Below are 27,772 nucleotides of genomic sequence, written 5' to 3'. Positions count from 1 at the left end.
AAAGCGGGGCTACCACCAAAGTCAGGCTGGGCTACTCAGGGGTTCATCCTGCCCAGGACTTTTCCTCGGGTGGAGATCGGGACTGGACGGGACACAAACACCGGTTATGGTTATGGTTATGGTTATGGTTATGGTTATGGTTATGGTTATGGTTATGGTTATGGTTATGACCCCGGCCGCACGCCGCGCACGCCGCCCCCGCCGCCCGTTACCTGCCCGTCCCGCCGCCGCCCCGCGTTCAAACCGCGGCTCCGCCCCGGCGGGCGGTCCCGGGGCGGGGCGGGGCGGGGCCGGAGCGCGGCGGGGCCGGGCCGTGTCGAGCCGGGCTGGGCAGGGCAGGGCAGGGAGGCGGCGGGCAGCGATGGTGCCGCCGGGGAAGCGTGGCCCCTCGCCCGGCGAGGCCGGGGACCTGGCGGCGCTGGCCGAGCTGGACGAGGCGGCGCTGCTGGCCGGGCTGCGGGAGCGCTTCCTGCAGCAGCGCATCTACGTGAGTGCCGGGGGCCGGGGCGGGGGGCGGCGGCGGGCGCTCGGCTGACCGGCTGTCCCGTCCCCACAGACCGACATCGGAGACATCCTGGTCGCCATGAACCCCTTCCAGCCGCTGCCGCTCTACGGGAGAGAGGTGAGCGCCGCGCCCCCCGCCGCGCCCCGCCGCCCCCCGGCCGCTCACCCCTCTCCGCCGCCGCTTCCCCGCAGGTCTCCGAGCGGTACCGGCGCCTGGAGACCGACGCGCTGCCGCCCCACATCTTCGCCGTGGCCAGCCGCGCCTACCACGCCATGCTGGGCCGCGGGGGCGGCGGACCCCGCAACCAGTGCATCCTCATCAGGTGAGCGGCGGCCGGGGGTCCCGGGGCCGGCGGGGGCCGGGGGTGCCCCCGAGCTCCCGCTGGGATCTCCCTGCCCAGGGTTAAGGTGAAGCTCTGCTCCGGTTCTATTGGTGAGTCAAAATCCATCTGCGCTGGCAACACATCCTTCATCTCGGCCACTTTCGAGACAGATGAGCGGGCACGTTGTGAGAACGTGTGGGCAGACAAAACTGGCTTTCCTGGAGCAGCTCGGCCAGCAATCTTTACAACAGTAAAGATGCCGGGTTCACTTCTGGTGGGGAACCAGCCGCTGGAATCCTGCTCTGGGAAAAGCTATTGGGTGCTCTGCTCTGGCAGCACAACTTCCATGGTAAAAGCTGTAGTAAAAGTTGGAAGGGTGATAGTGGAAAGAACCAGTTTTCACAAAGTGAGCTTCCCAAGTGTAAGCAAAGAGCAGGAAGTATTAAAATTTGCTTTTCTGCTCTAAGACCTTTGGGAATATGGTTGGGGAGGATCTTAAAGTCGTGGGCAGTTCTGTGCTCTAGAAGTCAGGGAAAAGTTGTTCTTTTAACCGAAGAGCCTACCAGTATCACGAACATTTTACTCCATTTTGTCACTCTTGGTCTGCTTGAACTCTGCAGCGCAGCAGGTAGCATCATTTAGCAGAGAAAGCCTTAAACAACATCAACTAGCAGAGAAAGCATTGAAAAGTGAGGAGAGATCCTTGAAACATTAACTGCCTCTTCTCTACAGCTGGGTGTTGTAGAGAACTGTTTAAATGTCCTCCCAGTTAAAATGCTGCTTGCCAACTTGTTCGATTTAATGCTCCTTTGTATTTGCCTTCTGATCATTTTATCAGTACTTTCGGTCTAGATGGTGTGGAAGTTCACTGCTGAATCACTGCTGAGCGTTTTGGTGGGACTGGGAGCTGACTCTGAGGGGCACTTGAGCCCCACTCATTTCTGTAGCCTTCAGGCCATTGCTGCCTGTGCTTTACATGAAGTACTCTCAGCAAGTGGTGGCCGTGGGGTCACGGGTAGAAGAAGCACTGCTGGTGCGGCTTTGGGGGATAGAGAGCAGTCATTGTGTTTCTCTTGGGAGGTGGAAGACAAGAAAGAGTAACCTGTGAGAGTTTATGGTCAGCAGTCTGGTTGTTTTCTGCCAGCAGTTCAGAAGTGAGTCTGATATACTCCTGTCCTTTTACCTGGTCTGTGTGCTACTGTCACAGGAAGTTCATGGTATTCCTCTCTGTGGGTGGTGAAACACTAATTAACACATTTTCCTACATGAGCACAGTTGGGGTGAACAGGGAAGGGAGGATGAGGTCGCTCCTGTTAGATCACAGTTCCCCACAACACCACAGAAACACACCAGGATCTGCTGTCCCTAGTGGTCTCTTTGGTGTCTCCAGCTGAGCCTGAGAGGTCTGGATTGCATCCCTGATGCAATGAGGTGATGTTGGATGAAGCAGCTGCTGTCAGATCATAAGTGTTCATTGCTACCAAATTGTCTTCAGCCACAAATTCCACTGGCTCCTCTTGCCTTCCCAGTCCCAAAGGACATTAGTCATAGCCTGCATGTGCTGCAGTACAGCACCTGGGTCACCTGAAGATGACTTAGCATTTCTTCAGAGCTGAGGGCAGTTACACACCAGCTGTGCTTGCAGGGCCTTGTGAAGGTGTTGTGCTTGTTGGAGGTCTAAGGTCAAGCTTGAGCCATGGAAGTGCTGTTGAATTTTTCTTTTTGTGGAGAAGGGAGTTACTGAAAAACAAAAATAAACCTGGCATACTGAGCAGGGGCACTGATGGCATGTTCTCAACAGGCAAAATGGTCCTTTTTCATTTGTATGTTTTTGGATGGTGCTGGTCTGACCTGTGCTTGAGATCAGGGACCTGCTTGAGGTTTTTAGCCACCTATGACACACACTTGATACCAAGCTCAGAGCCACTGGCAGCTACAAAGCAGTAAAGCCACACCACATGCTCAAAGGTCGGCTCAAAGGAAATGGGGACCTGCCCTCAAGTATGCCTCCAGCATTTCCTGCATTCATTTTTTTCATGCACATACTGAAGTTCTCAGCTGGTGTGATGTTGTCAGTTAAGGGCATATTGTCCCAATGATTGTACATTCCCTCTCCCGGGACAGGGGAAATGCACTTTCCAAGAGCTGGTTGTTTGACTTGGAGGCGGAGGCACCGTGGATGTGTGACAGCACAGTGACGTGCACTGCTGGCACTGTGGGAGTGTGAGCAGCTCTGCACCTGCATTCCCAGCTGTCTGGCACATGGATGTATGAAACACTTGAGATCTGAGACTGCCACTGCATCTCATGATCAATATCCAGGTGTGGGAGTAATGTAGGTAGGGCAAATCTCTCTGGAGAAAGAGGAAGTTGTTGGCTCCAGCATTTTCAAGGAAGTTGATGTACCAGATGGTTTTTGAAGCAGAGCAAATAGTCTGTCTGATACATCCCATCCAGAAGTGACAGCATGGGGTGTATCTATACTCCCTTGCAGAGGGGGAAAAGTTCCCTGATGAAGAACCTCATGGTTCACATGTAAAGCTGTGGCACATGAGTTTTTAGTCACACAGGTGATTTTGCTGAAAAAATTGTGAAACTCTTGCAGAGCACTCTCAAGTGATGGAGCACTTGAGCCATAAGGGGCAGAACAACTGTACTTTAAGGTTGATGGAATTTATTTTGCTTTTTCTTGGCAGTGGAGAGAGTGGTGCTGGGAAAACAGAGAGTACAAAGTTGTTGTTGCAGCACATAATGAACCTATGCAAAGGCTACTCACAGCTGGAGCAGCAGATACTTCAGGTAGGTCATTGCAGGATGGTGCTTTAAGGTGCAGAAGCAACACTGCTGCAAGAAAACTTGCATTAGGCTTAGGAAGCCTGCTGGTGAATCACCACTGGAAATCAGGGAGCCACACACAAGACACATAAGAAAATAGTGGATAAGAATGGTGAGATACCTGGCCACAAATTAGAAGGGTTGGTAGGTCAGTAATTCTGTTTGCTGGAGATGGTTCTTAAATTAGAGAAAATCATTGCAATCATTTATGATGTCCTCTTTTACAAGAGATTGGTGGCATTTCTCTAAATAATTTCCTGTTTGAGGTAAAACAAGGTAGAACATGCCACTTTCATTAAAAAATCAGACCTTCATTTAATGGTACAGAGGGATGAAGAATTCATACACCCTTTAGTAACCCATCCTTGGCTACTTATACTGTCAGGCACATACCTGCTAGCTGGCTAACAGCCATGCTTGCTCTTTTCATATATCTTTGCTAGCTCATTTTGAAACATATTTGACTCTTTGGTCTGAAATATTTCCACTTGAATTTCTCCCCAGGGAGCTGTGAGGTTTATATAAACAAATCACACTTTAAACTGTCCATGTGATAGATTAACAAGAGTGAGTTCTTAGCTTCATTTTAAAGTCTGTCTTTTCATATTTTCTGTAGAAACCTAGAGGTCTTTCTCTGTGTGGTAGGTTAACTTCAACCAGTGCCCACCAAGCCACTCTGTCACTCCCGCTCCTTAAGTGGACAGGGATAGTAAAACATAACAAAAACTCATCAGTTGAGATAAGGACAGTGAGATCTCTCAGCAACTACCATCACAGATGAAACAGGCTCATCTTAGGGAAAATTAATTTAATTTATCGCCAGTTAATGTCAGAGTAGGACAATGAGAAATGAGAACAAATCTTGAAGCACCTTCCCCAATTCCTCCCTTCTCCCTAGGCTCAACTTGGCTCTCAGTTTCTCTACCTTCTTCCCTCCAGCAGCACAGGCAGATAGGGGATGGGTGTTGAGGTCAGTTCATCACAGTTTACCTGTGCTACTGTCTTCTTCTTCATGTTCTTCCCCTCCTCCAGCATGGGGTCCCTCCCACAGGAGACAGTCCTTCAGGAACAGAGTGTTCCAGCATGGGTGCCTTGACATGATGCACTCCTTCAGGAGCAGGCTGCTCCAGTGTTAAGACCCTCCCTGGGCTACTTCAGGAGCAGACTGCTCTGGTCTGGTCCCCTCTGCAGGGTACAGTCCCTCAGGAGCAGGCTGCTCCAGTGTGGGCCCCCCACAGGGTCACAAGTGCTATCAGCAAACCTGCTCCAGTGAGGGCTGCTGTCTGCACAGGCCACAGCTCCTGCCAGGAGCCTGCTCCAGTGAGGGGCTGCTGTCTGCACAGGCCACAGCTCCTGCCAGGAGCCTGCTCCAGTGAGGGGCTGCTGTCTGCACAGGCCACAGCTCCTGCCAGGAGCCTGCTCCAGTGAGGGGCTGCTCTCTGCACAGGCCACAGCTCCTGCCAGGAGCCTGCTCCAGTGAGGGGCTGCTCTCTGCACAGGCCACAGCTCCTGCCAGGAGCCTGCTCCAGCACGGGCTTCCATGGGGTCCCAGCCTCCTTCAGGCACACCCAGCTGCTCTGCTGTGGCTCCTCCAGGGGCTGCAGGGGAATCTCTGCTCCCCCCTGGGCCTGCAGGGCCTGCAGGGGCACAGCTGCCTCACCCAGGGCTGCACCAGGGGCTGCAGGGGAATCTCTGCTCTGGGGCCTGGAGCAGCTCCTGCCCCTCCTCCTTCACTGACCTGTGTCTGCAGAGCTGCTCCTCTCACACATTCCCACTCCTCTCTCTCTTCTGTGGGTGTGCAGCACTTTTTATCCCAGAGACACTGCTGCTGTCAGTGGTGGGCTCAGCCTTGGCCAGTGGCAGGTCTGTATGGCTCTGTTGGACTCGGGGAAAGTGTCTGGCATCTCACAGAAACCAGCTTTAGCTCCTCCTGCAACCAGTATATTGGCACAAAAACTCAATGCCCCGTGCTCTGCTTTGGGCCCAGGAATGGTGAATTAATGCAGTGTGGTGTCATCCATGGTGGGTCCAAGGTGAAGGCCTGTGCTGGGCTGTGGGAACGTGACATTGATACACCTGCTGTCTCTGCTTAGAGCTGGCTTGGGCCACACTGCCAGGCTGCTTCTGATCTGAGCAGGTTCCGCAGGCTGGAGAGCTGTGTTTGCAGAGTGTCTAGAGCTGGCTTGCAGTTCCTTCCCTGGAAATAACTCACTTCAGCCCAGATGAGCTGCCCTTGGAAAGCCTAGATATGATGGTGAAGAAATAATGTGCATCTTACTTGGTTCCTGTAGATATATCCAAAGACTAAAGTTAGTCCTCTGGGGGATTGCCATCATATCTTAAAGCTGTGTTCAACAGGCTGTCTAGCATCTACTCTGCGGCATTGTTCTTTCAGTTGACAGGCATTCTTTACTCAAATATAGAAAAACTCTCATTTTGCCACCTTTGCATCCAGCTTAACAAGCTGGTCTGATTGTTCTGTTAATTTCTTTATAATACACTGTCCTTATGTCTACAAATTTCAGTAGCTAAGCTGTCATACTTAATAACCGAGTGCCATGGTGACTTTGTTTACAGCTGTTGTATAGCACTCAATTTATCTGGTGACAGCAGGTACTGTGAGGAAATAGGTTGTACCAACCTTATCTTCTAAAAAATGACTCAATGATCTTACTGAGATCCCAGCAGTTCAATTGTACTGATCATTGTTAATCTCACACTGCTTTGTCTTTGTGATATTTGCCTCTTTGAATTTCTTTATCCAGGCAGAGAAAAAACAGGTGCTCATCCATATTCATGGAGTGGTTCCTTTTCCAGCTGAACTCTGAGTAGAAAATGCTAAAGATAAATTTTTCTAAGTAAGTTAGATTGGATTGCTTAATCTGAAGAATGTTTGTTCTCCTTCTTCGCTTGTTTTAGGTGAATCCTTTGCTTGAAGCTTTTGGCAATGCCCAGACAGTGATGAATGACAACAGCAGCCGCTTTGGAAAATACATACAGCTGCGTTTCCAGAGAAATACAGGTAAAGTCAAGGGCAATTACTAGCCTGGGGAGTGGTTAGGAACTGGAGGGAGTAGACTGAGTAGCCAAAACTTGTGGAGGGTAAACTTTTGGCATGTGCCTCCCTGTAAGAAGGGTGTGCAATTAAGTAAAATCTCAGAGCAACCACTGTTGGATAGGACCTGGATGGGATTAGGCCTGGATTTGGACAGAGTGGGAGTATGGGAGTGAGAGTGCAGGGTAAGTGTCAGTAATACTATGATGCCAGAAGCCTTTGTTTCTGCTGAAAGAGGTGAACAGAAATCTCTAAGACCACAGGATGCATGGAGAAGCCCATTTCCAATGTAGTGGGCAGCCTAGAGGGTCTTGCACACAAGAAAGTTAATTTAGACAATTCTCTGCTCCTGGCACCAAAGAAGAGATGTGGGACAGCCCAGGCAGCTTCATGTCCTCCAGAGTGAAGTTCCCCACCCTGTCACCTTTTTGTGTGCAGTGCAAGGTGCCAAGCTGAGTGAGTACCTGTTAGAGAAGTCACGGGTGGTACGACAAGATACCGGGGAGAGGAATTTCCACATCTTCTACTACATGTTTGCTGGACTGTCTGCAGAGCAGAAGGAGATGTATGGGTTATTGGATCCTTCACTCTACAGGTACGTCAAAGGCAGACCCTAGTTTAGTCTTTGTGATGGGTGGTGAAGGGGAAAAGAGCATAATGGAGTTTTTTGCTCTGCACTGGGGTTTTATCTGTGAGTGAGTGGAAGCTGGAGTGGGATCTAAATGGAGCTACATGAAGAGATACAGACCATCATGGAAGCTGGGAGGTTAGGGGTCTCTGCTGCGCTACCTTGGAAAAGTTTCTTTTCCCTTCTGGTGATCTACTTTGTGCCCATCAGGGATGACCGAGTTACAGTGCTGATTGTGTGACAGTTTTTATGGGATGTGCACTTTCTCAGGTACATAAGTGGACGATTTGGTACACAGGAAGTAGCTGAACACTGGAAGCACAAATACCAAGAGGTTTGCAATGCTCTTGACATGGTGGGCTTCCAAGAACAGGTTAGTCCTGGGGCTGTTTCATTTCCATCTGTGCTTCCTGCAGGCACAGGGTTTCTTTGTAGCTCCTCTCCTGAAGCTCAGACCTACTTCTTTCTCTAGATCTTCCATGTTACTTCCAGACCACCTGAGTCTGCCAGACTTTGTGGAGACCTTTTTCCCACAGATTGCCTGTGCCTCTTCCCTTAACCTCTCCAACTTCTGGGTCATCTGTGTTGTACATGCTACATGCTGGTGGGTTTTTCAGTCACCTTTCTTTTGTGTTTTAGGAGCAAGTGGACATGCAGGCTATCTTGGCTGGTGTGTTGTCTCTGGGCAATGTGACCTTTGAGCCTGAGGAGAGCAATGGGTCTGTGAAGGTCAGTGAGGCCTCCAAGGGATGGCTGAAGGCTGCAGCGGTGAGTCACAAGAAATTTTCATGAAACCTCATGGGTATTATGCTCTTCCCCACTGGCTGTGTGGCTGCAGGAGCTGCCAGAGGATGTTTTCTGCCTCAGAATGTGAGGGTTTCTAAAGAACAAAGGTTTTTTTTTTTTTTGGAAATGTACAGTTTGACCCCATGACAGCGTCTGTGTTCACTGCTATTCATACCCAGAGAGATGCCTCTCAGCTTCTGTTTCTTGTGTGTCTAGAACCAATGTCTTGCGCAGTCAGCATATACCTTGCTGATTTCATAAAACACAAGCTTTTTAAAACTAAATGTTTTATGTTAGTGAGTTTGATGCCTTGGAGAAATTCAGGTGTGCAATATCTGCAGATTAGTTCTGTGTTTTCATCAGATTTTGTCCAGGGATATCACCCTAAGTGCTGTCATTTTTTGTTGGTTATTTTGAATTAAGCTTTCTATTATTTTGCATTAGGTTATCACAGATTAAGTATGTATTCCCCAGGATAATTCAATTTTTGTTAAATGGGATGGAGAAGTTATCCTTCTTTGTTAACAACATAGGACAGAAAAAAAGTAACATCCTTCTCCCCTTTGTATTTCTTTTCATTTTGACCTGTTTGAAATCCCAGCACCCTTGCTCTTTGGTTTCACTCCCATCTCTTTGCTTGTTTCCCTCCTACACTATACCAGAAACAACCGCCTACTTCTGTTCAGCAGCCAACTTCTTTTTATCTTATTTCTGAAAGCCTGCTCCTCATTTCTTGCCCACAGGAGGGGAATTCCTGTTAAACCACTGAGGGGTTGTGTGTGTCTGAGTTTGCTTTGTTTCCTGCCTCTGGTGTGGGTTCCTGTGACTCTGAAGCTCAGATGCTTCAGCACCTGCACAGTCACCTCCGTGTGGTGCTGTTCAATAAGTCATTAAACTGCCCAGCAGGGACTGGTGTGGCTCCCAAAGAAGGTGAAAGGTGGCAGCACTGGAAGACAAAACAAAAAGTGTTTGGGAGCGGGTGTGTGAGGCTGGTCACTGCGGGGGTGGAGCAGATCAGAGCCCATATCTCACTCTGGTGCCAGCAGTAGCACTCGCCTTACAGTGGGGCTCACAAAGGCCTGAGCCTGAGTCATGACCCCGTTACACACAGACACAATCCCCATGAGCAGAGTGAGGGTTTACAACTGACTGTCCTCTCTTTCCTGTTTCCCAGGGTCAGTTTGGAGTCCAGGAAGATGAGCTATTAAAATGCCTGATTTGTACAACGTCAGTGACCCGAGGCGAGCAGATCCAACGCTTTCACACCCAGCAGCAGGCAGAAGGTAGGAAACACAATGAATTGCAGATGTGCTGGCTAGAAAGATTGGATTTTGATGGAAGGGTATCCCCACACACATGTGCAGCTTGTTGGGAACAAAGATGTCCTTCTGTGCCCCTTCATTCCTCTCACACAGAGGGAAGTATGTCAGTGTTTATCTGTTTAGTCGCTTACTGACATGGAGGGCCATGAATGCTGCTTTTGTTTGGTCTCCAGGAGACTGCAGAGATTAAATGAGAAACCAAGGAATTAACTTTGCTTTCTGCCTCAGTCCCGCCCAGAAAGAAACTCTGGGTATTTGTGCAAAACAGGGGAAGGCTCCTGTTGCAGAGTGCTGGCAGTGTGCAGAGCTCTAGGTAATAGATGGAGAAACAACCACGAGAGCAACAAGATGTCAGTCACAGTGTCAGAAATTGAGTGAAAAGAGTAAAATAGCAAGCACAAAGTGTTATTTTTCCTTTCAATAAAACAAAATAATCTAAAATAATCTGTACCAAAAAGTTCATATAAATGATAGTACTTTAAAAGATAATTTTAAAAAGAGATTATTGCTTCAAATAAATGAAAGAAGAAAATGAAAACAAAATGGGATTAGCTAGTTCTATTTTACAGATTTCTCTAGACAATAAACTATACATATCTAATCATAAGTAATGTTAATTTGGTCTCCTTCTTAGAATGTCAGCAAGGTTGTATCAATTGTGTCCTTTTCTTAACTACAGAATTTAAACACTTAGCAACTATGGGCTAGGAGGAAGAGAACCATCCAATTTTCCAAGTAAAATTTGGAGCTTCTCCCTTGGTTTAGCAGTGAGGGGATCCGTACTTAGTGTGTCTTCAGAGAGGAAAGCAAGTCTCTGGCTATTCTAAAAAGTGGCATGACTCAAAAATGCCCTGGTAGGCGTGGCTGATCTTGTAGAAAGATTGTGAAGATTTTGAAATTGAAGAGCTGTTTTTACCCACTTGCAAAGGATGGGGACAATCCAATGTTTATCTGGTCTTTAAAGTAGCTTCATATAGCCATTATTGCTAGAGGTGGGTGTAGAGGAACAGCCTGTGTTGTGTGCCCTGCTCTCCTGTGAAGCCCATCAGTGAGCTGCTGCTGCTGTTCCTCTGTGCAGATGCTCGGGACTCCATTGCAAAGGTGGCCTATGGCCGAGTGTTTGGCTGGATTGTTTGCAAGATCAATGAGCTGCTGGCTGAGAACGTGGATCCTGATGTGGAACTGAGGGAGATAGGTGAGTTCTGCCTGCCTTGCTCCTGTTCTGTTCTCAAATGTGCGTCCCTCAGCCATGACGAAGGACAGGGCACAGCGTGAGGTTTCACAGAGCTTGTGTGCTGGGGTGCATTATCAAAACAGTGATCCTGCCAGAGATAAGAGTCAGCAGTATGAAGTCTGTTGGGCTTTGTGCAGCTCTGAGCAGTCAGTTGATCTGAAGTAACTGAGGCTGTTCTGGGGCACTCTGGCTTAGCAGAGAAGCCAAGCTAGAGGGGGTCTTCTCTTAACTAACTCTTCAAGCTGTGGAAGAGCTGCCACTGGTGTCTCTCTTGGGTGCATTTTCCCTGTGCCACAAAAGCTGTGTGGTAAGAGATTTAGTTGTGTGTTGGTATACACAACAATCTGCAGGAATGGTCTGCAGGCTCCACTATGTGCTATTCTTCCCTTTTTTTAGGCATCTTGGATATTTTTGGGTTTGAAAACTTTGCAGTGAATCGTTTTGAGCAGCTTTGCATAAACTTGGCCAATGAGCAGCTGCAGCATTTCTTCAACCATGTAAGTCTGCTGGGGGTGAACTCACCTTGTATTGCAGGGCAAGCAGAACACTTTTCCACCTGGCACATGCAGGAGAGCTTGGGGAAAAACATATCTATTGCCTGTAAGGACAGAAATAGTGAATAGTGAACCAAAATGGAGAGCAGCAACCTTCCCTGCTGGGGTAGGGGAGCCACTGGGACAGAAAAGGAAGAGGTAGATGGATCAAGCAGTAATCAAAGTTGTAATAGCAGGGACACTTACTTACACTCTGACAAGTGTTCCTGCTTTATGCACCAGCACCAGTAAGTGCCAGGGTTACAGAGAACCATGGAGAGCAGCAGCCACATCTTGGACCTCTCATGCTGTGGCTGAGAGTGCAACACCCCCGTCCTCTTGTTCTGGGTAGGAAGGAAGGTGTTCAGGGTTTGTCTAGCCAAGTCTAGTGAGTGCTTCAACCTCTTTTTTCTTTATTTCAGCACATTTTCCAGCTGGAGCAGGCTGCCTATAAGGAAGAAGGGCTGCCTTGGGAAACTATCACATTCAAAAATAATGAACCTATTTTGGTGAGTGGGAGGACTGACAGAATGTAATTGGTCCATCCAGCCAAGAGAAAAGTTTTGCTCTTTCTCTGGGAGGGAGATGCACCTGGGAAGAAGCTCTGCAAAGGGTGGTAAGGTGAGAGGGGATGTCCTGCAGTGCTTTATGTATTTGCCATGCATCTTCTTTCCTGCAGAGTCTGCTCCTGGCCAAGCCACTTGGGCTGCTGTCTCTTCTGGATGAGCAGAGTGCATTCCCTCAGGTATACATGAGACAGAAGGCACGGAAAATATTGTGGGGGCTAATATATCAGTGTCTATCTGGGCTACAAAGAAAGCTCTTGGGCTGGAGTGCAGGATGAACAGAGATGTCCCCATGTGTGACTTATGAGACAGGACATCTTGATCAGAGGCAGTCTGGTGGCATTGGCATCCCTGAGAAGAGTCAGAGAGAAGGTACAGCAGAAGACTACTGCACAGCCAAGGATACTTCCAACATTGTTTTGATTCTGTGTGTCCTCATCAGGCCTCTATTGCAGCTTATGAAATCTGCTCTCTTGCAGGCAACTGATAAGACATTTGTGGATAAACTAAACAGCAGCTTTAAGGGGCATTTACACTTCCAGCCAGCCCGAGGCCGTGTTTTGGGCTTCAGCATCATTCACTATGCTGGGAAAGTATGTATTGTTTGCAAGAAGAATGCTGTTGGACTGTATGTTGGAGGGGGTGGGGGTTTGCCTGTCAAATAAGGCTTTGATGTTAAGGAATGTGTGGTCTGAGGATGACTCTAACAGAAGTGATGTGTTCCAGTGGATTGCCTGGTAGAATTCCCTGGGATTTATGTAAAAATTACCCTCCGGAAAGTGGGGCTACCTCTCAGAAGTGTAGCAGATTTACAAGAATCTACTATTCTTCTAATCACCATTCTATTAGGATTTTAGTCCTAAAATAATACTTTATAAATTAAAGTACAGTGTCCTCTGTGCAGCACCAAAGGAGAGGTTAAAGGCTTTTTCTTTACTTAATGGGTTCCAGAACACAGCAGTGACTATTTTTTTGCAAACGCCTGGGAGCACTGTGTAAACAGCAGGGTAATGAATGTTTTGAAAGTGGAGGCAGTTATTTACACATTCACTGGTATCTAAGCAGCTTGAGACTTAGCATTATTGCATGTAACTTTACTGCCACCAATATTGAAAGCATTGGTCCCCATTAAATTGAATTGATTGGAGGTAATTTTTGGAACAGGAGCAGATATGACAATTCAGGTCATTGCAACTTGCAGTTTAGTAATCTAAACTCAGCATTGTTGACTAAGTTATTATTTGTGACATTCATTATTACAAAAATTAACATTTAACATGTAAAAAGTGGATGTCTTGGTGTTATGCTGCACATTCCTGTGGTTCCGATGCCTCTGGCATGTGCGTGGTTGGGTTCCTCAGGGCTGGCATCTGGGGTGCATATTTGTTTAAAGAATTCATGTGCAGGCCAGAGTACATTCAGTTTAACTCATGGTCAGCTCCCAGCAGGCTGTGGAAGTGGCGTTTACAGCCAGCCTGTGTGCCCTGCTGTCCTTAGTGACCTGCTGCCCTTTCCCCAGGTACAATATACTGCCCAGGGCTTTCTGGAGAAGAACAGAGACACCGTGCCAGCCAGCGTCCGTGGGCTCTTCATCAACAGTGTCACCCCCTTGCTCAGTGTGCTGTTCACAGGCAAGTCCTCTGCACATGCAGCATGAGCCAAGGCTCACTTTGGCAAGAGTTAAGTGTGGGCATGAGGCTCCTGTGTTTCCCGGAGTGTGTTTCACAACTGGCAGCACCAGAGGGACTCTGGGAATGCTGCAGCCTGCACTGGAGCTGTCAGAGCAACATGTTTATTCCCTGCTATGGAAAGCAAGGCAGGTGTGTCCCCTTCCAGAGAATTAGCCACCCCTCAGATGCCTTCCCATCTTCTCCAAGGCCAGTGCAGGACTGTCTCCACTGGTCCTTTCTACACACTCTGTTCTTGTCTAGAAATGAAGCTGGTCAAGACCATAGATTCTAAAAACAGAGCTTCTCAAATTGTTAAAAAAACTCTTAGGTCATACCACTACACTCCCCTTTTCCAGTTATCAATAAGCCTTCAGATTCTCCAAGGCTTCTAATTAAATTAAAAATTTAGAGAAAGGTCAGGTGGATACTTCCTTGGAAATTGGCTGGCTGAACACTGTGCTTCTGGTATAGTAATTTTTTGGTCCCATTCAGTCCATGCCACTTTCTGGGATTTACAAGAAACTGATGAATTTAATTTCTATTCTCCACTGTGTTTTTCAGCTACTGCTCAGGACTATCTTTCTTCATTACCATTTTTGCACTGTTACTTAGCCTAGTCCCAACTCTTTTAAAGTTCATAAACATCAGATACAACCTGTTCTCAGTTTGGCTGTCCAGTCTGGGCAATGACTTTGGTTGCTGGACAAAGGATTTTGTCCAGATGACCTCCAGAGGACACTGCTAACCTCATTCTGTGATTTTATGACTCACATGAAGCCATTACATCAAGGGTGCACAAGACTCTTACTAGATCCTTTAGTAAATTAAACTTCCCTGGTTTTCTCATCCTGTCACTGAATTAGTTATAAGCTATCTGATATATAAATATATAACCTCCTGATAATCTATGATTATCTGATAAATAACCTCCTGAGTGCTGTAGGTGAGCTCCCCATTTGCTGCCTGTGCCATTTTTTCTGCTCTGTTGGATGCCCATTGATGATAATTCTATTGGAAGTCATTTAGGTTTATTTAATAACCTGATTGTCTTGTCTTCTCAGTGGCAGAAATTAGTAATGACTGCCTTGTGTGCTTCCTACAGTAGTTCCATGTGGTGAAACTGAACATCCTATGATTCAGTATTTGTAAGGAGGTTTGTGTGTGAAGTGAGGTTTGAATGTTTAGCCGTAGTGCATTGCAAAGGTACAAAATCAGCTAATTGTCTTTGTTCTTCCAGCCACTGTCTCCAGGACAGGGACCCTGATGCCTCATGTGAAAGCCAAGGTAGGACACTTCAGGTCCATATCACAATTGACAAATGTTACCTGATAATTACTATTTGAGAAACTGTCTGGAAAAGGGCAGGCAGAAGTTGGTTTAAAATAAGAGCAGACAGCAATCAGCTTGTAACAGTTTCTCCTTTGGTTTTTACCATGTTTTGTGCTTGCTTCTCCCATTTATATGTTTAGCTTGTCTTTCCTCCCATTACATCCATTCTCCCTCCTTTTTTGCCATCTGCCTTCCAGCAGTGCTCTTTGGCTGCCAGTCAAGCACTTCTTTCTGGGGCTGATCCTTTGTTTTGGTCTGGTTTCAGGTTGTGCCAGGTGCAGATGACAAGTTCAACAGCACACGGAAGCAGTCTGCTGGAGCTCAGTTCCGGGTACGCTACTGCTGTCCTGAGGTGCCCCGTGAGATGAAAGCAGTGATAATTTTATCACTGCAAGTATCACTGCACTGCTTCCAGAGTGCTAAGCATGGTTAAAGCAGACATTATGTAGACAGGGGTTTTCCTGATGGCCAGGCAGGGCTAATCATGGTGGGATAGGGCCCAGTTGTTGCCAGAACCCAGGAAGTTGCTGCAGGGTGAGAAAACAGTCCTTGCTGAAGGATATTGCACATGTGGCAGTGCTTTGGCTTGATGGACTGTTGGTCTTCCTTTGCCCTTGCCAGCATTCCCTGATGGTGCTCATGGAGAGGATGTATTCTGCCAACCCACACTTTGTGCGCTGCATAAAGCCCAACAGCCAGAAGGAGCCAGGTGTGCTGGACAACCAGGTGGTGCTGCTGCAGGTGAGCAAAAACAGAGTCCTTTACAGGGATTTCTGCCACATCTCAGTGGGAGGGCAGATTCCACCAAAAGGCTGTGAAAAGGTGGCTCAGTTGAGTCTTCCCTTGCAAGAGAAAGAGTGGCCATACTTTATGTATGTGTAAAGATTCTGAGTACTTGGTAGTTTTCGTGACACAGTCTGCTAGGTCCAGATTTTGCAGTCTTTGATCTCTCTCATTTCTTTTTCATGAATGCAATGAGATCTGCTTGTCAGGCGCTAGGATTCATCTTTGTATCTCCCCCTGGAAGGGACTGGTACAGACAGTACTCTGGAAAAATTGCTTCCCAGAGGAGACTGTTCTCACCCATCAGCCAGGGCAACTTTGACTAGAAACCAAGATGGGATTGCTTTGATAGGATCTGAAATGCACTGATATGATTTTAGTTGGATATTCTGTCAGATCTGAGGTATGGATGCCTTAAAGAATACTGAAAATGATTGGAAGAGTTCAGAAAGCTCAGCATCCTCTTTAATGTATATAAGAAAGGATAGGATTAAGAGGAAGTTCATCCATGCCTCAGAGTACTTCTGTGTCCAGATTTGGAAATATGAAGCTATCCTCTAAGGGACAGAAGCAAAGCAGTACCCATGGCTGGAAGGTGAAGTTATTTCAGTCATTGGTTTTTATGGTTTCCAACTTCTAGCTCAGAGTGGTTAATCATCAGAGTTACAGGATGAGGTAACTTCAGTTCTTAACCAAAAAAACATTTTCAGAAAAAAACTTTTTCATTTTGAACTGGGGAAGTTTAGGGCTGAATGAAGTAATTTCTGCCTGCAAAGGAACAAAACCAGTGTCATAATGACCTGTTTCTCTTTGTTTCTCTGATCCTCTTTGTGGTGCTGTTTCAGCTGCGGTACAATGGGCTGCTGGAGACAATCCGTATCCGAAGAGATGGTTTCTCCTGGAGACCCTCCTTTGAGGAATTTGCTGAAAGGTCTTTTAAAACCTCTGAATATTCCTTAGATATTATTTGTGAAGTTACCCTGATAACCAGATAGGGGCAATGAGTGAAGGAGTTTCTTCAAAGTTCATGTGGTCTGAGGTCATGGGGTTATTTGCTGTGGAGGCTGAGTAGGAAAGATAGTGATTTGTTGTTGTTTGCTGTCAGGGTGATAGGGATCAGCTCAGCCCATCAAGGATGTGGCTTTTATGTGTCTGTATTGGTCTGTTTTCCACAGATATGGAATTCTTCTAGTTAAACCTGGTGTCCCCCTCACAAAAGAAAGGTAGGAACATTAACTTTGTTATGTGCAGTCTGGTTTGTTTTTCAGAGGCTTTTACTTGGAGTAGCGTAGAAAACTGAGTAAAAGGGACAGAAAAAAGAGGAGGGGATTTTGTGGTGATGGGAAAAATGGATCCCAGGCAAGGACATTAAATGTTTAAAAAGCATTTGGTACCATGATGAATTAAATTTTTCTTGAATTGTTATGTAGCAATTAAATTCAATTGTTGTAAGTGTTCCAAGTGTCGTTGTGCTGTGAAATGAAAACTGACCCATGTATTTAATTGGGTAGTGACAATAATGGTCAAGGGTGTCCACTAAACGCAGCATGGCAGGCACTCAAGTACTGCTGCCAGGGTCCTCTTCAGGCTTTTTCCTGATGGCCCATGGGAGAAGTTACAGACAATGCTGAACAGGCAGGCAACATTCCCAGGCTAGAGAAGATGTTTCTAAACCAAGAATTTTGTCTCTGTACAGGCAAAATATACCATCAACACTTTTGGAACCCAACTGTTACACACATAAACATCCTTCCAGCTCTGCAGAGAAGTAGGATTTTACCCTGCCAGTGTTTTCCTTCCTACATCTAGGGCAGCAGTTCCCCACCTCCTCTTCTCCACTTTCCCAGCCTCTCCTTCCTGCCAGTGTCAGCTGTGATTGATAGTGAGAATGAATCATGTAAAGAAGCCAGCTGAGGGGTTTTTTTAAGTCATTTAAGAAAAGGGTTTGAATGATCTCCTGGAACAATTCTCTCCTGGCAGTAGCTCCCCCTGCCTTCACAGTGCTCCCTTGAACTTCCTGATGCTTCTGAATAGAAAGAATTTCAAACCCAACTGAGGTCACAAGAGAATCTCATAGATGGGGAGAGATTATTGTAAAAAGGCAGTGTGGCGTGTTTAGAGGCACAAAAATCATGGGATGCATTTCAGAAAGAAAATCCTGTGGATGTGGATTGTGGCACTGTGGAAATTGGCCGAGATAGAAGGAAAAACACTTCTGCTTTCCTGTGTGAGATATTAGCAAAAAGTGCCACTATGATTTCACAGCCTGGATTAGCAGGAGAGAGAGGAAGCTGTCTATGTGTTGCAGCTAGAGCTGCTTTCAGTTCCAAGTGTCAGGGAATCTTTCCGAGTGACCCAAATTTTATCACTGGAGTCTGCAAAATGAAACTGAATTGGAAAACAGACTTTCTCCCAGAAGTCTTGCTTTGCTGACCTTGCAACTTGTGTCCTCTAAAGGGCTTGGAAACAGAATGAGGAAAAACACTTCTGAGAATAAAATAGGCTCTACAGAATTGCCTCCCAGAGAGCTGAAGTAAATCTGCCTCTGGGAACCCCTTTGCAGATGTTCTTCCCAAATGTGATCCTAGCTGTACCTCAAGGTGCATTACAGACTGACAGCCAGTTTACTGACTCTTGGGAATTGCTGAGGCACTTTATATCCCTTTATGCAACTAAAAAATTGTTGTTGGCTTTGGGTGGAAAATTATTTATTTCACTTTTTTTGTCTCTTTCAGCTGCTTGGAGATACTGCAAAGTACGGAGCTGAAAGGCTGGATTTGTGGGTAGGTGTGGATCACTGCTGTAGGGAATGGGAAGCCTAATATTTTACATGTGTAAGCTGTCACCCGTTCTCTTTAGGGAGAATTCTGTGGTTTTAGAAATGGGCTCTTCAAAGGGTGATGGATAAAAGTTTAGACAGTGTTTCTCACTGCATTTTTCTCTTCCAACTTCATAGAAAGTCTCGACTTTTCTTTAAATATTGGCATCAGGAAGAGCTGGCAAAGTATGTGGAGCGACTGGAAAGAGCAGCAGTTATCATACAGAAAGGTGAGTGCTGGGACAGGAGCTGATCTCAGACCAGGGGAAGGAAAGCCATTTTCTGCAGTCCCTGCTCCACCTTTGCAGAGGACAGAAGGGTAGGGCAGGTGCCATCTCTATGTCAAGGCCCTGTGAAGTGAAAGTGCTTCTTGCAAATGCCAATATTCCCAGTGCTCATCCTGAATCAGGGAGAGCCCTCAGTGTCAGCCTTGTAAAGGGAAAATGTGTGCAGAAGAGCTGGGCTGAGCAAGGCAGGCACATGATTTGGCTGTGTCCTGAAATCTGGCTCACTGTCCTCTGGAGTAAGGATTGTTTGTGAGTTGTGTTGAACTGGAGAGAGGGAAATGAGTGAAGCAGATCTCATTGCTGTTTTCAGAGACAGGCGAAAGGGGGTGAAATTTTGGTTTGGTCTTTTCCTTTTCCTTTTCTCATAGCATCTGCTCTAGCAGCCAGTCTCTTCAGGGTGGCTGTGGGCAGATTGGTACTTCCCTACATGAGGACTATGCATCCAGGGGGAGGAGGAGGCTGCTGTCACCCTGCTTAGCTCCCCTCTGTTACACTTCTGTTCTGGATGGGTTGTTGCACTGCTGGAGCATCTGAGCAACTTCCAGCTGTGCACCAAAGAGTGTGACAAACATCAGATGGTCACAAGCTGTGCGCGGTTGTCATCTGTGGGGAGGGTGTGTGGGTAGTGGGAAATGAGAGGGTGCAGCTTTCTTAAAAAACACTTCATGTGTTTTAATAACTGGTAGAGTAGGTGGGATCACACAATGTCTGCAATCCTCCTGGTGAGCCCTGCAAATGGCTGCTTATGGGAAAGGTTTTCCTGTGGGCTGGCATCAAGGAAATCCTGTCTCCTTCATGGTGTCTAGAAGGACAGAGATGGATGGTTAACAGGCCCTTCTGTGAGGTTTCTTTTTAGGTATTCAGTGGCCTGGCATTAGAGATGAGAGCTTAGATCTGTAATTTGATTTCTATAAATCTGTGATCTTGCAGCTTAGTGAGTAGAAGACAGTTCTCACAGGGTTTTGGCTGCCTGCTCACAGTAGAGTTTCCATTGCTCTTTATTAATATGATTCAGGTGTTGAGGGCTTTGTACTGGATGAAGGAATATCACCCAGTGTTCTTCCCCAAGAGAATGACAAAGTCATGAACAGCATCTTTTTTTATGAACAGTTTTTAGGGGATTCAGATGCAAGAAGAGTTTCCTAAAGCTGTTGGCTGAGCTGAGAGCTCAAGCACAGCAGCTACAGGAGGAGGCAGAGAGAGAAAGAATCCGGCAGCTGGCACTGGCAGCAGAGGCCCAGGGTGAGTTGTTCCCACTCACAGTGACCCAGGGCATGTCCACTGGTGTGGTGATCACCTTGAAGTGCTGTGAGCTCCAGGTCATGATGGCCTGCCCTGGGATGGGAATTCCATCAGTGTGGTGGGCAGGGAGCTCATGGTGTTTCTGCTCTTTAGAAGTGTGGCATTGTCTGTGGGGAATAGAAGCAGCATAATGAAGGTAATTTGCCTGGCTGTGCTGGAAGGAGGGCCAGGCTGTGGTTTGCCACATAATCCATGCAGCAGAGCCTATCCCAGTCCTAGGCCTGTGGATAATAGATCTCATGGATCTTGGGATGCTTGAGTTCACCTACTTTTTTCTTCTTGTTGCAGAAAGAAACTCCCTTCCAGTCCCCATGCCACGAAAGAGGCGCCCTCAGTCTAGTCCTCATCCTTCTGATCAGTCACAGCAGCCACCAGTGCCACGGCCACGCAGCAAACTGACAGAGGTAGCAATACTGGCTCTGCTGGGGGCCCTGACCCAGGTGTGCTGGTTCCCTGCTCCATCCACCTTCTGCATGCACATGTTCTCCTGCATGCAGTCCCAAGAGAATGTTATCATTCTTGTCATGAGAAGTGTGAGTCCTACTGTGGTTAGATAAAAAGCATGGTCAGGACCTTTGAGGAACTGAAAGCAGCTTTCAGTAGTTGGTGGCTCATCTTCTCTTAAGGGACTCAATCACCTGCTGAAGTGATCTCTTCAGATGTCCCCTGCCTTTGACTTTGCTTTCGTGCTGACTTACCCTCTCTCCTTGCTTTCAGTCCACTCCTTTTGATAACTTCTTGAACCCTTCTGTGCCTCCTCCTGTTCTGGGAACTGAGGAACAGACTGGGGAAGAAGCAAAAATGAGGAAACTCAAGAGAGGAGCAACTCTCCGCTGGTTCACAGAGACACAGGCCCAGAAGGTCATGCAGGATGATGGGGCCTTTCCAAGCTGGCTGCAGGGGATGATCAGTCGGAGGTGAGTCCTCTGGACACAGTGACCACAGGTGGAAATCAATGTGTTCTTAGGACTGTGTAGCTTGGATTGGCCAGAAAGGAAGTGGAATAGGAATGGGAGTGACCAGCAAAACTTTTCCCTTTTAATCTGTGAGCATCAAACCCTTAAGGGAAAGCTTGGGAGTCCCTGTCACAGGTTGTAAAAGCTGAGACTTTATGTAGGTCCATGGAAAGACCGTGGAAACTCATAGTACATAAGTCCACTGTGTCTCTAAATACAGATCCTGTGTAGGGATGGGAGGCTTGTAAAGAAATCAGAGAAAAAATACACACATGCTGAACTTTCCCTGTTCTGGACCATTTGCAGAGACATGAAGATGAACTTTTGGGTTGATTCTTTATGACAGTTTTTCATATTTCACTAGAGGTCAGGAGAAGACCCCAATTTACAGCAGGAGAATATAGAATTCAGCTTACTTTTATTTTAAATAGTATTAAGAGGGACTTTAGGGAGTAGCCAGTGGCAAAACTCCACCAAAGCCCTTTGATACAGGCAGAGGAAGGGTTTTTGTTGATACCTCTGTCTGTCTAAGGAGGATGCAGCATAGGTGGCATTTGCTTCTAGTTAGTCTGGGAGAGATATCCACTAAGCCTGTTTGCAAGACTTTGTTTAAATGTTTGAACTTTTTCTACCAGGTCTGCCTCACACTTTTCTCTCCTGGCTGAGTCAAGCACTGCTTTCTGAGTGAAGCAGTGGCATAATCAGAGAGGTGCTGATTATGCCAGTACTCATACAGGAGCAGGATGGCATTACAGTCTCACCTGTGTGCAAATTGATCTGTGGTGCTCCACACTTGTTAACTGTCAATATCCTGTAATTTCTTTTAGTGGGATTCCTTTGTCAGTGTTGCTGCCATCTGAACACCCTCATCATCTTGCTTTAGTTTCCTTTTCTTTTTCTGTTGAAACTGCAATTCTCCTTCAACCTTATTAGATCTATGTTCTTGGATTTTTTCAGATTTTTTCTTTTTTGTTCTTGGATTTTTTTCTTCTTTCTTGGGTTATTTTTTTTGTCTCTGTTTACTCAGAGACATTACACAGCACATTAGCTTGGTAAAGGACACTACTCTAGCTCACAGCTCCCTGGTAACTGCATTTCTTTTAATTTTTTTATGATAGTTATTGATGCCTTAACCTGTAATAATTCTTTTGTCCACAGATGAAATAATGTAGGAGAGGAATTAGTGTCTGGAAGACAAAACAATCTAAATTCAAGTATAGACTAGCCATGAGCACTGCACAGTGAAGGATGTGGCAGATCCTTCACAAAGACAGTGGTGCTTAAGCAGAGACTTAAGTTTTCACACAGCAGTATAAACTCAGCCTCATGAAATGGAGCAGCCAGAGCAGCCCCAAATTGCCCTGGTGATTTGCAGTCACCTTTAGCCTGGAGCAAAGCACAAAGCAGAGCTTTGTCTGTTGGGCAGAGGAGGGGAAGACCTCCTTCCAGCAGGAAGTTTAGAAAGCCAGAGTGGTGTAATCCAGGCTGGTGTTTTTTCCAAGGTGCTGGGCTTACCCAGTACCCCACAGCATCCTGACTTCTTCATCCCTGGACCATAGGAAGTGCACACATGCACAGATTCCTCATCTCAGTGGTGCTTTGTGGCATGCGTGGTGCTGGAAGGCAGCTGTTGCTATTGCACAATCAAACCTGCTGGAGCAGGTTTGGAGCAGCCCTGCTTGGAGAGGCTTTGGCTGAGAGTGTGGTGCTTCCTCAGCCTGTTGGTGCCTTCTGCACCACCAATCTGAGTTGTGAGATGTGTTCTGTAGCCAGGAGCACACGGGGCAGATGCTGGGCTCCCTGGGACACTGCCAGGCTAGCACATGAGATAGGATGTGAAACCCAGCAGTGTGGCAAGGCAGCTGCTGGCTCTCTGCTGAAAAACTCTTTCCTGGTTCCAGGGAAGCTGAAAACTTGCTGATTGACAAGCCCTTGGGTTGCTTCCTTGTTCGGATCAGCCAGAGCCGGCCAGGCTACATCCTGACATACCGGTAGGTGATGGGCAGGGGAGGCTCAGGGGAGACATTATTGCACTCTACAACTCCTGGCAGGAGCCTGCAGCTTGGTGGGGGTCAGCCTTTTCTTCCAGGCAACTGGAGACAGGACAAGAAGACACAGCCTCAAGCTGTGGCAGGGTAGGTTCAGGCTGAATGTCAGGAGGAATGTCTTCACAGAAAGGGGATGTCAAGCACAGGAACAGGCTGCCCAGGGCACTGGTGGAGTCACCATCCCTGGAGGTATTTAAAAGATGTGTAGATGTGGCACTTGGGGACATGGTTTAATGGTGGACTTGGCAGTGCTGTGTTAAGGATTGAACTTGAGAATCTTCAAGGCTTTTCCATCCTAAGGAATTCTGTGAAACTGAGTACTGCATGAAATTCTGTGATCCTGGAATTCTGCATTCATAGAATTCTTGAATTCTGTGATTCTATAAAACTGCTTGACTGGAGGACATTACCTGTTCCACAGAGGAGTCCAGTGACGATCATATTCAGCCTCTCCTGTACTGGATGCCTCAGGGAGTTTGTAGTACCAGCTGGGATACTGCAGAATCTGTCTCTTACTGAAAAAATAGACCTGTTTGTGGGTGGGGTGCTGTGGCTCCAAGGGTAGAGGTCCTGCTTAGGCTGTACTCTGTGGCTGAGAGGGCAAACCAGGTTGGAAGGAGATTGCAGCACCTAAGAGCACATGTTCGTGCCCAGCACATCTCCTGCCTCTGCGTGGTACTTGTTACTGAGGATCCTGATTACAGCTGGCTCTGGGGACCACGGGTGCAGGAAGCAGGAGCCAGGTTCTGACAGTCTGAGGCCCCATGTCGTGACTGTTTCTGTCCATCCCTCTCCCCAGGGGCGAAGGGCGCTGCAGACACTACATGATCCAGGAGCAGCCCAACGCTCGCTATGTCATCCTGGGCGAGGACCGGGCGCACGCCTCGCTGACCGAGCTGGTGCGCTACCACCAGGGCGTGGGCATCCAGCCCTTCATGGAGACACTGACTGTCCCCTGTGGGCAGGTGAGTGCCCGGCGTCTCCAGGGGGAAAAGGGGATGGGGCGTGGACTGTGCCTGGAGTGAGTGCTTGGAGACACTGCAGCAGCATCTCTTTTGTGTTCCTGTTGAGGGATGTCCCATTTTGGCCAAGCAGCTTGGCTGCTTCTGCATGAACTGGGAAACACTGCTAGCTGGGGAGTGCTGGGATGGGGGAGAGGCACTGGCAGGTGGATGACACTTCGCTGCCCCCTGAATGTCAGCAGTGGACACAGCTGGGTATTTCTCTTTGTTGTGCTGTTCAGTGTGTGTGAAGGGTCTGAAAACCACCGCTGAATCCACTCCTCCTTTCTCCAGAAAAGCAGTGAGAGCTTGAGTTACAAAAATCTGGAGAACCTCACCCTGAGTTCACCAGCAGACAAGGGGGAGACCCCTCCAGAGAAGCAGTCCTGCCCCTCCATGCCTTCCAGTGGCACACCTGCTCTGCAGTGGTTCAGGAGGACCAAGAATTGCCAAAACCAGCAGACCCCAGAGAAGAGTGGAACAAAGCCTAGCTCTGGAGAGAGCAGCCAACGAGCCTTCCCTCGCCTCCGCTCTTCCATACGCCTGGCAATGCAGGAAATCCAGCAGGTGAGCTGGGGCATGTCCTCTGCTAAGCCACAGTCCCTCTGGCACACATGGAATTTCCCTGCCCAGAGGCAGGAGAGAAGAGGGTTCCACAGTTAGCACTTGATTTCTTAGCTCCTGGGTCGTAGGTTTTATTTGGTGGTCTTGAGATCAAGACTGTATTCCTTGGAATATTCCTTTACCAGCTTGTGCTCCCCTGCCAATGCTGTTTCTCTGCTTCTCATCACAGTTCACTTCCAATCCCATGAAGATGTCTAGAGAGAGGAGCTCACTGCACTGAGAATGCACAGCCTGGGTGACACGGTAAGAGGAGGCGGTGTACAGGGGGAAAGCAGCAATTGCTGTTTCCTGGGATGTGGAGGAGCAAAGGAACTTTTCCCTTCACGTTTCACCTGTAGCATCTCTTGGCCACAAGCTACATAGAAGTAGAGCAGGAAAAACAGACAGCAGCAGTCAGTTTCCATCCCAGGACTACACAGAGACCAGGGAAACCTGGGAAAATCAGCCTAAGTTTGGGCTCCCAGCAGCTGTGGTGCAGGGAGTGCTTGCAGGGTGGCCAGGCTGCTGGAGGGAGCTCACAGTTTGTTGGAGGGCTGGGGCCGGGAGGATGAGGGCTAGCAGGATGAATGGCACAGCAGTCAGCTCCAGTGGCTTCCTTGGGTGGAGGGGCAGTGGTGGTGGGGAGCCCTGCGGGGTGGCAGAGGCAGCGAGCTGGAGGCAATGCTCAGTACACGGGGAAAGGCAGCAACTTTGTTGATGTAAAGAGGACTTTCAACAAAGTCTCAGCAGTGGAAACACTGCTAGTGACTGAGATTGTGATACAGTGGGTGGGTGGCACTGATCTGGAGTGGGTCAGAAGAGGCCTTTCGACCGACCTTGCCTTATCCAAAGTATTTGGTGGATGTGCAGCTTCCCTGTCCCACTTACCTGCTGCAGGCAGCTGGGAGCTGTAGTACACCTCTGGAAGATTCTTGGTATGTGTCAACTGAGTATGGAGAGGGATCAGAAGGCCATGCTTTTGGCTGCTGACCCACTGCAGGGCTTCCAGCCACACACCAAGCTTGCCAAGTTTCCTGCATGGTTCTGCTCCCATGCTGGAAGTCATGCTGGAGCAAAGCTTTCTAGCTGGGGTCTGTCTTGTCTTTCTCTTCATAGCTGAGAAAGACAGGAACTCTTCAATAGCTGAAAAAATCCTCTCCCTGAAATGTTTGGCTTAGTTGCTTCATTTCTCTGTGTCCCATTCATTGATGTACAAAGGGGATGCTCCCTGTGTCAGAGGTTAGGCAGAAGAAAGATAAAACACAGGGATCTGCATAGATAACTGCAAGCTTGTTGTACTGGGATACCTAAATGGAATCCTTCTGTGTCCTCCAGTGAGTTGTGTTTCTTGACTTTCTTCCAGGTCCAAGTGGCTCAGATCTGTCCTCTTCCAGTGCTGTTGGGCCTTGCCTAACAGTGAACACATCCAGAGATACAGCCGCCTTTTTCCTTTTTTAATTTTTTTTTTACTTTTCTTTGCTGCACCTAGCTGTCCCTGTGCTTTCAGACAGGGTTGATGCAGAAGGTCCCTTTCCTCAGCACTGAGGCAGATTGTGACTGCAGCATCCAGACCAGTCTGATCCTGGCAGAGGGGAGAGGATGGGGACAGTCACACTCTGCACAGACCCACAGTGCCTGACAGGCTGTGTGTCAGTACCTCAGCGTTCCTGGACACTCCCCGCCTAGCACTGTGAATAGTCACAAACTGGGTATCTCCCAACGACCTCTTCTGCCACAAATATCTGATTACCTACCTCTTTCTCTTTCAATATTCTCTGTTTTGGTCCTGTGTGTTTGCTGCTCTGGGAGCCAAGGGAAGTTGGGCTTGGGCAGTAAAAAACAAAACTGAAGTGTCCTTTTTGTTGAGTGCAGGAGCACTTGAACAGAAGCTGAGACAAGGTCAAGAAGGTCTTTCTTGTAAAGGGGATTCACTGCCCTTGCACCAGTGTGCTGGCACACTGCTCCACAGTCCTTAACCAGAGCTAAAGTCAGGGAATCATTGGTGAAACCCTCTCACTCATCCTGGCTGAAATCTCTACAAGTCCAGGCTGGACAACATGCTGCTTTACACTGAGGATGAGTAGAGGGCTTGGAATGTAAAGGACCATACTACTTGTTCTGTTTTTTCTACCTTTTAAAATAAATCTCTTTTTTTGCCTATGTGGAGAAACTCAGTGGTTTTTTTGTTATTGTTGTTACCTGCAGTCAGTTCAGCCACAAATAGCAAATGAAAGAGAGCAGCTAACAGTTCTGGGGGTAGACATGGGATCATGTGAAAGTGGAGAAGCTGAAGGCACGTGGGGCATTGACCCTGGCATACAACTGCTACCTGTAACAGCCACTCCTCTTGTACTTACTTCTGCCTGAAGTACTTCTGGAGTGCTCCTTACACCACTTGTAACATCTCTCTTCTCAGCCAGCTCATTTCCCTGTGGCTCCGTTTCCCTGGCTCTGCTCTGAAGGACAGCCAAGCTGCCCACCCCACCTGCCCTGTCCCTGGGAGCGTGGCTGTGTCCAGGCTGGTGCTGTTATCACTGTGATACAGGGTGCGGGTTGCAGTGTCTCAGCACTGCCTTTAGTCATGGGGCTGTTTCTCTTCCCTGCTCTGGTGCTGAACTGTACTGGATCACAAGGCAGCGCTGCTGGCTGCAAGACAGGGAAGGAGTGGCTGTTCATGGCTCTCCCCAGCACTGTCTTGCAGCTTTAACACACCTTTTCTCTTCCTCGTGTTGGGTTTTGGCAGCTGCTTTGAAGCTGTTCAGGAGAGAACTAGTCTAGGCAGTCAAAGGCTGCTGTTGGCAGATTATTCCTGGCTGAGCCCAGGGGCATTTTGCTGGGCAGCTTTGGCTTCTTTTCCAGGGTTCTTCTTAGTTTCCTCCACCACTGGGCTGCTGGGAAGCCTGCCTTCTGGGCAGCACATAGAACCACTTGTGGTCAAAACTCTTCTAGGAACTCATGCACAGAGCTGAGACATGTATGAGAAATGCATGTCAGTAATGAAGTCCCTCAGTAACTCTTTCCTATTTCCTGTGCCAAGAATATGGTGCACGCCCAGGGCTATGATCCAGCTGCAGAACAGCTCCTGTAGCTTGGCGGGGATCATGCTGAGCCAGGGAGGGTGGTGAAGAGCTCTTCCCCAGCAGTGCCTCCAGTTCTTCCTAGGTGCTGCTGCCGGCACAGTTTGCAAGT

At 47.9% G+C, this 27,772-nt stretch overlaps 1 protein-coding gene across 1 annotated transcript; it reads left to right on the top strand.

Moving 5' to 3' along the window:
* The first annotated feature begins 361 nt into the window (after positions 1-361).
* Positions 362-26,743, top strand: LOC134432237 (myosin-IIIb-like). The gene is made up of 30 exons (XM_063180756.1): positions 362-487; positions 557-622; positions 697-827; positions 3,524-3,626; positions 6,582-6,684; positions 7,156-7,312; positions 7,616-7,718; positions 7,985-8,113; positions 9,306-9,414; positions 10,532-10,648; positions 11,084-11,184; positions 11,643-11,729; positions 11,900-11,965; positions 12,266-12,379; positions 13,306-13,437; positions 14,648-14,740; positions 15,051-15,116; positions 15,407-15,526; positions 16,414-16,499; positions 16,744-16,791; positions 18,304-18,351; positions 18,525-18,616; positions 19,784-19,915; positions 20,264-20,379; positions 20,693-20,892; positions 22,833-22,922; positions 23,779-23,944; positions 24,275-24,547; positions 24,774-24,847; positions 25,947-26,743. Exons 1-29 carry the CDS (start codon positions 362-364, stop codon positions 24,822-24,824), a joined length of 3,225 nt encoding a protein of 1,074 aa, XP_063036826.1. The 3' UTR covers positions 24,825-24,847; positions 25,947-26,743.
* The last annotated feature ends 1,029 nt before the right edge of the window (positions 26,744-27,772 follow it).

The sequence above is a fragment of the Melospiza melodia genome, chromosome Z (genome assembly GCF_035770615.1).
Source record: "Melospiza melodia melodia isolate bMelMel2 chromosome Z, bMelMel2.pri, whole genome shotgun sequence".
Classification (NCBI taxonomy): domain Eukaryota; kingdom Metazoa; phylum Chordata; class Aves; order Passeriformes; family Passerellidae; genus Melospiza; species Melospiza melodia.
This window is presented reverse-complemented; position numbering and strand designations above follow the sequence as displayed.